Source organism: Limulus polyphemus, unplaced genomic scaffold, assembly GCF_000517525.1.
Source record: "Limulus polyphemus unplaced genomic scaffold, Limulus_polyphemus-2.1.2 Scaffold2280, whole genome shotgun sequence".
NCBI lineage: Eukaryota > Metazoa > Arthropoda > Merostomata > Xiphosura > Limulidae > Limulus > Limulus polyphemus.
In genome coordinates, this window is record NW_013667890.1 from 95,324 (window position 1) to 109,303 (window position 13,980).

The window sequence follows — 13,980 nt, forward strand, 5'->3', positions numbered from 1 at the left end:
TATATATATATATATATATCCTCATAAAATCAAGAACTTAAAACCTACATACTATTGAAATATGGATTATTAGTTATGATTTTATGCTATACTAATTGGTATAACATGAACAAAATGTAGTTTAAGTTTTTAATGTAAGTCACTAAAACCTCATGACATTAAAGGATTCCCGTGCAGAAAGGGTTAAGGAACTGTTAAATATTTCCACACACACACAAAGCTGCATGAGGACTAGTCCTCCATAATTTTGAAGTGATAGACTAGAGCAATGAAGGCAACTAAACAACATTTGGGCTATGCTTCTCTGACCAAGTAGTGGGATTTGATTGTCATCCTTATGTTAAATCTGTATCCCAAAGTGCAAAGCACAATTATTAACTTTTGTTTTGAGTAACATGACAAAACAATAAAACCACAGATCAATAGTTCAGCATGCTATGCAGTGAGCCAAACTTAGCTCCTAAAAACTGGTAACAAGAAATTTTATAAATTGAACAATAACAAATCCTCCAAAAAACTGATGTTACCCAGTTTTGAAAATTCAAACCTATATTATCACCTAATATGATAAAAAAATATACTTCTAACCTGTTTTTCCAAAAATGAAAAACAGAAAAATTTAGTAAACAAAAGCTGTTGTTTATCAAGAACTGAGCCAACTTATCAACTGTGCATGTTTGTTAGTGTGTGTGCATTAAGAAAAAAGAGCTGAACATGATTTTCATTTAAGATAAAAATAAAATAATTATATTCAAATTGATACTTGTGGAAGGATATTTATGCCAAATAATTAAAAAAAATCAAAATTGACAAGAGAAAAGTGAAGTTATCCATGCAAAACTATGAAATAGAATGAACATCAAAGCTATTTCTAAAATGCAAAATATTTATATTTAATCCCTCTAACATGTGAGACTTCATGATTTAAACCAGACCTTTTTTTGTCTTTGGCAAGATTTATATTACATTTTCAACATTTAAAAAGCACTCAAATTCCGTTTATTAGTTATACGCACAACTAGAATTGAAGAATAAGCTAAAACCAACACTCTGTCTTTTAAAAACATGTATTACACATACATATAAACATGTTTCTGACTTAACTACAAATTTCACGTACAAAACAAGACGTCTCATAATTCAGTAAATATATTCCTCCAGTTTATCTATCTTTACTCGATCCAGCTTTTTCTTAACCATTCTTTATTGTGACAAGAAGCATTATTTATTTTATACATTTTTGCACATTTTACAAGTTCACACTGTGACCTTTAGACACACTATCAAACAGGGTCAACTGATGACTGTAACAATCCTTAAAATAGTTAAGAAAAAGAAAAACTCTTATGATCTCAATGCCATAATGTCATGGTAATAATAGCATAAGTCAATACAAAATTACTCCTGGATACAAAGCTTAATTATTTGCAGGTTATTTTGTAATCATAACCGGCCAAAATTTCAACCTCCTGATGAAGGAAAATTAAAGAACAGGATAAATTAATATTAAACTTTGCAAATTTTTAAAATAATTACTGTACCAAACTATACTCTGGGGCACAAAAGGAAAGTAATATGCAATACCACCACATACAAATTGTTAACTAATTAATCACTTTGTGAAATGGCTTCTTAGGCTAGTCAATCTGCCCACGTAATTAATCGTAATTTTCCTATTTTAAATAATCATTTATGATGAAATCTTTGTTACGCTTCTTGACATTATTTAAAATATACGGCAATTCAGCAGCCCAGCACGTGCACTGTATACGTTCTTAACCTCTTTCTTTAGAATTGCAATACTTCAGTGTTTTATGCATAAACATAGCAGTGAATGTTAGCTGTGTTGAAAGCATTATTTCTTTGATATAACAATATGCAAAGGGTGTTTTTACTTATATCTATCAGTTAAGTTGTCAGCTAAAATAGAGAACAGAAGATCCATTAGCTTATGTAAGATAGACTTTTGCTTATTCATTTTTCTGCAGCAGTGGGAGTTTTTATAAAAAATTTTATCACTCCATAATTTGTGTACCACTTACTTACAAAGCCAGATTTTTCATATTCAGTAATAACCACAAAAACTTAATAGTACTTTTTACAGATTGATGATTTCATATTACTTCACAGTTGTATCAGATAAGCAGGAATAAATCCAAAGTTGATGTGCAATTCTAACATATCACTAATCACTCACACCTCTATACAACTTTTACATGCAGCACAAAAAAATTCTACGAAAAATTTTCTGGGAAAATAATTATAACTATCATAAATAATGAGCACCAAATTACAAAGGCAACAATAAAAATATTATGGCAGAAGGTCACCTAAAGCACTTTCTATAGTTTTTCTTTTGTGTAAATCAGCTGAGAGTCTGACTGTAGGTATGAGGCATTTTCTGTGGTTAGTTAATAGGCTAAAATAGAAGTTTTATCATTCTCTACTTATTTCTCACAAGATTTGTTCTTTGTACAGCAGTTAAATTATGTGTTTAAGCTATGTGCATGCTCAATAAGTGATTTAGTACATTTACACTTGAAAAACCACATTCAGTGGGCAGCATTTCATGTGACATCTATAACTACTATACAAGCTGAACTTTTTATGCAAAACTTCAAAATTCAAGTATTGCAAAAGGCATAATCAAAATCATAGGATTTTCAAGGCCTGTACGAATCCTGAAGGGTGGGAACAAAAGGGTGTAATTATAAGGCCTCAAACAAGAAAGAAAAATCATGTGACAAACAGGACATAGATAATTTTATTCTCAAGGTATGACCACTTCTTAGCAAATTTAAACCTATACTTTAGAATGGGTAGAAAATTCCTAAAATAACAGATTAAGTACACTGTGGAAAGGTAAGTTTGAACATTTGTCTCGGCAAATTATACAAAATAAATGTTAGAAACAGATGAAACATCAATTCAGAAATATTTCTGGGTTAAAAACACCGTTCATGTAGTCAGTAATATCATTTTTATAAAAAACATTTTAAATTTGATGTACTGGTGTGTACTCAATACTCAAAAGGAGCACGGTGATCATAACAGGGTAAAAAAAAAAGATCTGTAAGTATCTAGAACGTGAAGAACAGTTTCACCCATTTGTTACAAATAATTAAATGAAAAATTACACAAATGTCTATGTGAAGAAGAAATTGGCATTCAATGGTAATATTTCTATTGTGTAGTGGAAATTAGGAACATTAAGCAGCCTCACAAAACAGAAGCGGCTTTAATGCAACATTTTAATGAAATTGTATTCAAAACTGTAGAAACAAACCACGTCAAGTAAATCACACATTGTTTAAGAATATAAAAAAATGTATCCAAAGGTCACAATGTTAAATAATAAGAAAACTCTAATAAAGGAACATAATACCTATAAAGAGGATACTAACTGCAAGTATGAAGTCAATGTACTTGTTTTTAAATACTGAGTGTTGGTATGTTTTAAACACCTGTATATTATTCCAATTCCATAGTTTGACATGAAAGTCTACACATGTCCTAAGGAAAAGCCATGACAATGACAACAGCAAGTGGCACTGAGAGAAGCATGTTAATTTCCAGGCAGAGGCCAAAGGAATGGTTCTCACCTGTATCTTTGTACTTCTTCCGCATAAGACGAACATCTTTAGGTTCAAGACCATAACAAGTCACTTCATTCCTCAGCTACAAACGAAAAAAATACCCAAATAATACCATCAAAAAAGTGAAGTTTACTGTTAATAATCTGAATAATATTAAATAAAAATCTTATACAAACATACATCACTTCATTTCACTGTATGAAGTAAAAATACAACTTCAATTTCATTTTTATTACCTAAAATCTATTTTGGCACCTTTTGTAACTTAAACACAATTCTAGAATTTTTTTTTTTTAACATCAAAAACATTCTGAAGCACTAGAGTTTGCATCTTGGGTGGAGACTGGAAAATGAATTACTCTTGTAAGATAATTTTTGACTTTTCTTGTACTCAACAGAGAAATGGACTACAACTACTTATATTTTTATTTTAATTAATTACAAGATGGGTCTAAATGAGATTGAACTTAACTTGTCATAAGGTTAGACCACTATCAAACTAATCAGTAATTGTTTTTCAGTTTAGTACTGGTCTATCTTCTTGGCATGCTAAGTTATATTTTGTAAGACTAACTTGTAAACCTAACAGTTCTTTATGTAAAATGTGCTGTTTGTACAAAATTATACTTCTTAATTAAAATACAGTAGTAGTAGTAGTACTTCTACTACTTTTTTTGGCATTCTTAGAGTATTTTTTTTTAATATGGCAACAGCATCTTTAGACACAGTTTACCACGAAAAAATCATGTAAGTGCAAAAGGTAAAGTTAGTAGTATTACCATATTAAAATCTAAATTAATGTAAAAGGTATTAGATGTAGGTTTACATGAAAATTTAATAGCTTGGATACAAAGAATTCACTGTTTACCAGTTACATTGCACACTCTACAATTACATAACTTAAGACTAGAGGCATTTGAAATACATAAAATTGATTTACTTTTACTGTAGTTTTATAACTGATTTAAGACTTTGAACAAAGCTTTATAAAAACACAAAAAAGATGCCACAGTTGAAGTTAAATGTAAATTCCTAAAAAGCACTATAAAGTTAATAAACTGAATCTATAAATGAGGTAATTAGAAGTGAAAGAAATATTACTGCAGATGTTAATTTTGTTTCTGAAAGCTTTTGGTGATAAAAAGCTGTAGGGAGACTTAACTTGTCGATACCAGGGTCTAAAATGTCATTGTTTTACTATAGGCATTTTAGTCTAAGTTATACCCAAGTCTTTATCAAGCAGTATTAACCATTAGATTATTTTTTTACAGTATCCTTTGAATTTCAAACTAATAATATAAGAAAAAAAAAAGAAGAGAAATTAAGGAATAATGATGTTATGAGTTACTCTATCTTTTCTTTATACACTATACTTACATCTCCTTCTGTAATATGAGGAGCTAACCCTCTGACCATTATGGTATTATTTGGTATTTCCTCCCGCCAGTCTCGCTCTCGAGGATAGTCTCTATCTCTGTCTCTTTCTCTATCTCTTGATCTCTCCCTGTCTCTTTCTTTCTCATGGTCTCTATCCCTGATGCGGTCTCTAGCTCGATCTCGATCACGGTGTCCTCTGTTTCTTCCTCTTCTATCATCACGATCTCCTCTATCCCCAAAGCTGTTGTAGCCACTATTTCTTCTGCTAGTGTAGTTACGTTCCATCTCATTATATTCTTCTTTTCCAAGAAAACCATCTCTAAAATTGTCCTCCAATCCACATGAATCAAAGAAACCCTAAATGCAAATTTGGGAAATCATCATCATAAAGGCTGGTTTTCTGATACACATTTATTTATATAAAAACTTAACAGTGAACTGAGAGATCTGCTGTGGTTAAAGTTTACCATTTATAAAACATCTTTGTCTGTTCTGGATATAAAAAGTTTACTGAAAATTAAAATTATTTAGGTAATACAAACTACTAAGTTATAACAGATATTCACCAAATATTGAACAATAAGTTAGTCTAAAAATTAACTGTGCCAAACCGACTTTGATTACAATACAGAAAGACTTCCTTCAACACCGCAGATGCGAAGGTATGATTCCTGCCAGCCTTATACAATATCGTAAACTTCTTAGTTTTCTGAACAATTTAAGTATATCTATTTCTAGACATGAAAAATAACTTTAATTATAATTAACTGATAATATCTTTAGAAAAAAAGAACTACATCAACATGTAATTGATAGTAATGAACTGATAATAACTCACTGTGATCATCCTCCATGTGCAAAATTTGAGAAGGCTTAGCAAATTATAGCAAGTACAAAATTCATTAAGTAGAAGAAATCATTGTTTTATATATTTCTTTATTTACTGTTCTATGTTTTAAGAAAAATAACTGAAATGTTAGAACTTATTTGTATACATGTAATGTATTATAACCAAAATGGGACTGTATTTTACAAAATACGGGTCCACTAGAACAAAGCCAAGTCATGTCACTTTGTAATGGCCAGTTTTATACTACTGGATATTGTAACAGGAGTGCATGTATACCATGTCATTGCAACTTCTGTAATGTTAGTCAGACAAGGCTGAAAGGTCAATGAAATAAAAATTATAAATATATTTATAGATTTAAGCTATTTAGACTAAACATTTCTGGTTTTGTGTTATAATTTATATTCATGCTAGAACAACAGACTTACTGATTTCAGAGAACAAGCCATACAAACAAAAATATGTGGAATTTTTAATAATCACTGTTCATATTTAATTATTATAACAAATTATATGCGTGTTTCAAGTAGTATAATACTGACTATTTGCATGTAGTTTTAATTTACCATTTGATGTCTTTATGCACAACAATAATGTTTATATACTCATACACGAGTTTACCTTGTTATGTAGACTGAAATTATTTCGAAACATTATCTATAAGCCTAAACTCAGCATCTAGTTTGGCTTGATGAGGCTGTAATGGTAAAATGTGGTTTCTGGAGTAATAGGTTATGTTTAATTTATTAAAAATGAATACAACTTTCTAGTTTGCACTAAAAACTTTAAACATTAATGTATTCTTAGGAAGGTTTACCTCATCACAATTGTATGGTCCATCACCTTTGTCACGTCTTCTATCATACCGTTCTCGATTTCTGTGTCTGTTGTATCTCCGATTTCTAAAAAATATTATATTTCAGATTTAAATGAATACATTATTCTCATCTTACCTGATATTACAAAATCATGTTAAAAAACAAAAAGTTAGAAATTACCATAGATTTACATAACAAAAATCACCAACTCGCATTACCATCAAACTTCCTTATTCTATGTTATGGCATAGCTACTAAAGCTATCTGCCACTGTTACTAATTTGATAATTGGAGCTGCTAACTAAAGGGAAGGCAACTGGCTGGTACTAACTGATTAAGTAGGGGGCTTATCTATTAACTGATTAACAAATACCACTAATCATCAAGCTATAAAATGGAATACTACTAAAATAATGGGATATAAACTATACAAAATTACAAATTTAGGATCTATATCTAATGGCAATGTCCCTATCAGAGCTTGAAATTAACACTAGCAAACTATTATTTAGTGTTGTAGTTTTGCAAGCAAAACTCAGAAGTAACTAGAAAAATAATATAGGGCACATTTCAGATTTTTTTGTAAATAATTAATACACCAATGATTTGTATTTAAATAATTTATATCAAAAGATTCTAAGTACAGAAGATTACTTATGATTAAACAAGACTTACTTGCCTATGCCATCCCACTTATGTTATCCCTACTTTAGCTGAATTTACTAATAATTACTACCCAATTTTGAAGTTATACTTCAAAACAATGACTTAGTTTCTCAGCTACAAATATGTGATTTTATATATATAAATATATATATATAACAACATAGTTTTAAAATGTTGTACTGTGTGTATGTAACAACTAGTCTAGGCCAATTAAAATTAATGTCTTGGAGATATAGCCACCAACAGGGTCACAAGCTACAAGTGAGCTCGCTTATGTATACAGGCAATATTCATGTGACTAGCACCATAACACATAACAAGATCTGAATTAAAAAGTATTTCTTGGTAAGAATAAAAGAACCAGAAATGGGCCCAAAACAAGGGCTCTAACAAGCCTTTGCAAAACTCATTTTACTGGCATTTTCAAGCATCAGTGGAATGGAGCTTGTCAAACATCGAGGACTGGATGTATATATACCCATACAAGAGAGTTCAGGAAACTAAAAGCTATGCAAAGCAAAATAAAAATCATTGTTCTAAGTTTTATTCACATTTATAATTAAAAGCACTATTTAATAAACAATTGACATATAATGGCTGTTCAAATTTTACTGGCATAAAATGTTGGTTCAGATAAAAAAAAAAGAAGACAAATTCAGATTATGTTGGAAATAAAGTAAAAAACTGCAAATTACAATTATTTTAAAGCCCAGAGCAGCATCTGACCCAAGTATCAGGAAAATGGGATAGTGAGTCTGAAGCTTCAATTCTTGGTTGGTTGTGATGTGAGTGAATAAGGCTCTTAACATGTGCAACATATAGCACATATAATCATACTGAATGTGTCAAACAAAGGAATGGTTGGACTCGTACTCTGTAGTGCAGTTTTGCCAGCTACATTGCGGAAATAATAAAAACAGTGTCCAAATGGTTTTATCACTGGAGGTAATAATAAAATAGAAATTACATAAGTTACAGACATTTGTTTCCAAAGGTTTCTAAATTTAAACTGCATATTTCAATAATACAATACTTCTGTTTTGCATAGGGACACCATCAACAGTGACATACTGCAGACTCTGTAGATCCAGTTTCTGCACAAATTGAGCATCTTTACTACTTCATCTTTTGAAAAATACTTAAAATAAAAACATTACATGTTCTGATTCTGAGTTCTGATTCTTGAAAATGTTTGGAAACATTACACAGAAGATTCATATGTATATTAACATTTAAAAAAATAATAATTATGGCACATAGTTAAGTTTTAAGAGAAGAATAATGTTGCTTCCAGTAGTAGTCCCAAATTTGATAGTGGGGACAATAATTTGCCAGTGCCTTCAAAAGTTAATGTCAAGGACTGCATGAGTGACATTAATAAGAAACAGATGAAATTTTGAAAATTTTACATCTGAAAATTAAGTCCCTATTTACACTGTAGAAAAAAAATAATTTATATACTTAATTTTGGCAATGAATCAGTGTTACAGAAAACTAAATCCCACCAGTGACCAACAACATGAAGCACAACATCAAAACTTTACTTCAACATGGTCACTATTATTTTTGCAACAAGTGACATTTGGGCAATAAATAATTACGTCCGTGCAACAGATGATTGAAAGCTGTGTTATCAATATATGGGATACTCACAACTTAAAATCAATCACATGGCAGAAAATAATTTTAGTCTTTTAGCATTTGAGTGAATGGGAATTAGACAAAAAACCCATTGTGTATGACACTTGACATCATGAAGGCTTAAAAATAACCAAATAATCTTGACACATAATGTCAATAGTTTCCATTCTTTGAGCATAGCCTAAACCTCGCAATAGAAAAGACAAAATATACCAAATGTGTAGTATCTGTCAGGTAAACATCTTTTGTTTTCGTATATTGCTAGAAAACACTCTGATTCATTGTGAACTAACCAAAGGTTATTCTTTTTAAAAGGTGAGCAGGTTCAATGAGCAACAAGCAGCAATATCCAAAACTCTGAGACTGGAAGACCTAAAAATTTATTGCCTAGATACAATAGTGAATGTTCTTTATAATCATAATAAAAACATTAGAAGTTTAAGATCTTCCTCTCACAAATGTACTTGATGGTCACAAGAAAGATACTGTATCATCTGTGCATACTATTCTGGGTGCAGTTAGTGACAATTTTTTAAATGTAAAATCAGATAATCTTAAAATATCTATGCAAGCCAATTGTTACCAGGTCTTCAATCAAAGATATATGAAGACAAGGCCACTAGTCTTGACATTTGTTCATCCATTGATTAAAGTTCAAAAGGCTTCATTTGAAGGATTTAAAAGCCAAGAGCTGAGAAATGAAAATGAAACAACTTCAACTCCAAGGCTTTCCCTTGAAGTTAGATTTTATACAGAAAATACTTTAAAGAAACAAATATTCCTTAACAGAAATCTTGATGAAGCAGAGCTAAAAGCAGCCCCTTCAACTGTGAGAGAAACTACAGTAAAGTTGGCTTCACATCAAACTAAGTGGTTTTCTTACCCAAAATCACATTGACATTTTCATTATATGAATATTATGAAAATAGCTTAATGAAAATGTGTGCTAAAATATTTTCTAATAAAATCAACCATTATCTACAAAATAACCACTTAATTCCTAATTATTCATTACATTAAAGTTACGTCATACATTCATATTTCATCCTCAATTCATTCCACTTATGAGAAAAACTGCAATAAATGTTACTGTAAGAACTTAAACCAATAATTTAAGAGTAAGGTATAAGATTTAAAAAATGTATATTTCCAATAATGCCACCCAAAATGTTGTCAGTAAATTTATTTCATTATTACTTACAATACACTGCTATTTAAAACACAATTAAATAGCAGAGTTAATTAAATAAAACAAAAATTAAATGAACCTAGTTAAAGGCTACAATTTTAATAATAAACCTGAATGTTTTAAGAAAAGGAATATAACCATCACAATATCAAACCAAACAAAAAACCTTAAAACCAAGGCTAATCCACACATCATGTGAATATCTAAGTTTAACTTTACAATTTTAAATTTTATGAAAATTGTTTACAATAAAACCACAATATGAATGAAATATATATTTCTATATGCAGTGATAACTTAGTTATTGTTTTTTAATAAATAATATAAAATTAGTAATTTTTTAAATACTAAAAAGCATATTTCATTGAGTTACTGAATCCTAATACATTTTCTGAATTATTACAATATGATAATCATGATAATTACATCATAACATTACAGGGAAATTTTTCATTAACACCCTTTACTAGTATTAGCTGATTACACTAGTGATTGTTCAGAAAAATCATTATATTTAGTCATTAATTACTAAGCTGTATTCTAAAGCAACACAGTACCAGAAAACATACCAAATTACAAAAATATATATTTGCCTACCTCTCTCTGAGTTTTTGTCGATCTATATCAGTAGGTAAGGATGATACTGAGGCCTCATTAGTACCTTCTATATTTCCACCACACACTGCATTACTCTCTCCAAAATTGTCATATGGCACACCATTACCAGGATACTCTGTACCTGGGAGGAAACTCATTGCTCCAACTGAAGAAATGAAATAGACAGTCATTTCATTTAGATACAAGTTATAAAAATAAAATTAAACCATGGTAATTTTTCATGTCATATTTTATGCGTCTTTATGATCCTATCTTTATTAACCAATTACTAATTCCAAAAAGTAAGGTACAGATGTCTAGATGTCAAATTTTATGTCTGAAGAGTTGTGAAATTGAAGCCTACCTATAACAGTAAAGGAAGCTAATATATATATATATTATATTTATAAAAATATATTCCAGACATCTACTAAAAGAGAAAAATTTTAAGTATAGTTTAACACCTATGTTGTTACTAAGAAGTAATAAAAAGGCAGATACATTGATTATCAACTGCTTATGAGCAGTAATTACAGCAGTTTGTCTTGTAAACTAATCAATTAACTGAAATTATGATTCATCGATTAATGTCACAAAAATAATAAACTAATCAAAATTAGTATTTTTGATTATTCCAACAGTCAGAGATATGCAACTTAATTGATTACCTATGAACAGCAACTCCACTGACTAGTTTTCCATAAACTAACCAAAATTAGCATTTCCAATTCTTACCGTTTTCAATTATTCCAATAATCAATTAACTGAAATTATGATTAGATCAACTGTCACAAAAATAATTAATTAGGGTTTTTAATTAGTTACTGTCTTCAATTGTTCCACATATCCAAAATATTGTCCTTGTGTTTGTTTGCTGTTAAGCACAAAGCTACATAACGAGAGCTCCCATTCAACCAGCTGCAAGCACCAAGGACTGCACATTGTTAAAAGACAAATTAACTCAAACTCCACAAAACCAAAATCCCTAGACCCCAGCTTTTTTTCTCACCCATTCATAAGAGGTTGATAGATATGTATTCCATATTATGAGCAAAAATCCAATGGAAACCAAGAATGTAATACTACATTGTTAGGTATACCCAATTTTTACACATAGCAGTGAGTGTTGGACAACTTCACCAACTCTACGAAAGGAGACTACAAGCAACTGAGATGTAGTTTTACAAAAAATGTTGAGGATACCAAGGATGGATCACATAACAAAGAGGTATTGAGAAAAGCAGGAAAACATAAGAGATATGATAACATTTAGAAGAAAACTTCAATTCCTGGTCATATAATGAAAAAAAGGAACTAGAAAATTAAGGAGTAACAGAAAAAAATGAAGGGAAATGAAGTAAAGGTAGATTGAGACTGACCTGTATCAGTAGTCTCAGTAAATGGATTAACCCTATCTTTACAGGCCTTCCTATGGTCACGGGTGAAAAGTCTGTTCTATCGAGCAACAAATTTCAGCCCTTGGCTTCTGCAGATGAGGAACTACTGGAGAGAAGGAAAACAAAATGGTCAGAGACGGATGTGGATGATGAGGTTATAGTTATAGGTGATTCCTTGACAGTACATGATAGTCTATGGGTTAAATAGGGAGAAAAGAATCAGATTATGCTACCAAGGGGCATAGGTGGAGGATATAACTGACAGAGTGGAAGATATAATAAAGGGAGCTAGCAGAGATGCAGTTTTTGTGGTAGATGTAGGGGCTAATGATGTAGGGAAAGGCAGACCAGAGGAGCTAAGTACAAGGGGTTGATAAAGGCATTTAAAGATGCTATAACTTAATTTTGCCAAGGATACTGCCCAGAATTAACTGTGGGGATGAAGTTATAAGTAGGTCATTATGGCTAAATGCTAGGCTTAGGTTAGTATGTAAGGATGAGCAGATTGGCTGGTTGGACTTGTGTGATTAGTTCAGTGGAAGAAGGGAGCTTTTTGGAATAGATGGTTTAAATAAGGTAGGGTCTGGCTTGTTTACTAAAGCTATTAACTAAGCTGTAAGGGAAGTTTCAAATTATGACTAGACAATGGTGAAGGCCTGGAAAAAACTAAATGCAAAAAGAATAAGAGGCAGAGAAAAGTTTAGCATAGGAATTGAGTACAGAAGTAGATAAAAGGATAGGCTTAATTGTTACTATTGTAATGCTAGAAGTATAAGAAATAAAATAGATGACTTTAGAGCATTGGTAGGAATGGAGGATTTTGATATAATTGGAATAACTGAAGCATGGTTAAACATAGATGATTTTGGATGACAGAAATATCTTTGAAATACAGGGTTACAGGCTATTTAATAGGGATAGAATATTAAAGAGGGGGGAGGAGTGGCTTTATATGTAAAATGTGATATACATCCTGTTGAAGTTGAGGATATCAAAGATAATAGCAAAGGGATTGAATCCATTTGTGTTTCTATTAGTGGATATAAAGGGAAAAGGCTTTTAGTGGGAATTTGTTACAGACCACCAAATGATACTGATGACATTAATGAGAAACTTTACAATGAGATTAAGATTTCAGCTGTTAAAGTGATGAAGTCATAATTATGAGTGATTTTAATTTCAGGCATATAGATTGGGAAATTCTAGAATCAAACGATGAGGGAGAAATGTTTTTGGAAACTGTTCAGGATGGATTTCTTCACCAGTTAGTCAAGGAACCAACTAGAAACAATGCTATTTTAGAATTATTGTTGACTTCAAATACAGAAATGATTGAGAGGGAGGAAATTGGGGAACATCTGGGTGCAAGTGATCATTGCTCTATTAGGTTCAATGTTTTGCTGCATATGGAGATAAGGAATAATGATATTGTGGTTAAAAATTTCAAAAAATGAAATTTTGAATGGATGCAACAAGAATAACCTGTGGTGAATTGGGCAGCTGAGTTATTTGGAGACACTGATCAGATGTGGAAAATGTTTAAGATAAATTTTTAAATATTCAATGTAAACATATTCTTTATAGAAAGAAAAGGGTAGCTGTAAGTAAAAAAAAGTTTGACTTACAAAGAGTTTAAGAAATAAAATTAAAGAAAGTATCATAAATTTAAGAAACTTAAATTGACCGGTATGACAGGAGACTTAGAAGATTATAGAAGGTCAAAAAAAGTTCGTGAAACAGAAAATTAGGACATCAAAAAGGATGTATGAGAAAAAGGTTGGCTAAAAATGTATAAATTAACGATTTCTTTAAATACATTAAGGGTAAACAAAATATTAGGATGGGGATA

General features: G+C 30.7%; 1 protein-coding gene across 1 annotated transcript in view; it reads right to left on the reverse strand.

The window, feature by feature from the left end:
- LOC106466501 (RNA-binding protein 5-B-like) overlaps positions 1-13,980 on the reverse strand; it is a 42,081-nt gene that overhangs the window by 24,306 nt on the left and 3,795 nt on the right. The window contains exons 2-5 of the mRNA XM_022394528.1: positions 10,735-10,900; positions 6,641-6,725; positions 4,974-5,330; positions 3,603-3,678 (exon numbers count right to left, since the gene is read on the reverse strand). Coding sequence (XP_022250236.1) covers positions 3,603-3,678; positions 4,974-5,330; positions 6,641-6,725; positions 10,735-10,892 — 676 coding nt within the window. The 5' untranslated portion in view covers positions 10,893-10,900. The remainder of the gene's footprint in view (positions 1-3,602; positions 3,679-4,973; positions 5,331-6,640; positions 6,726-10,734; positions 10,901-13,980) is intronic.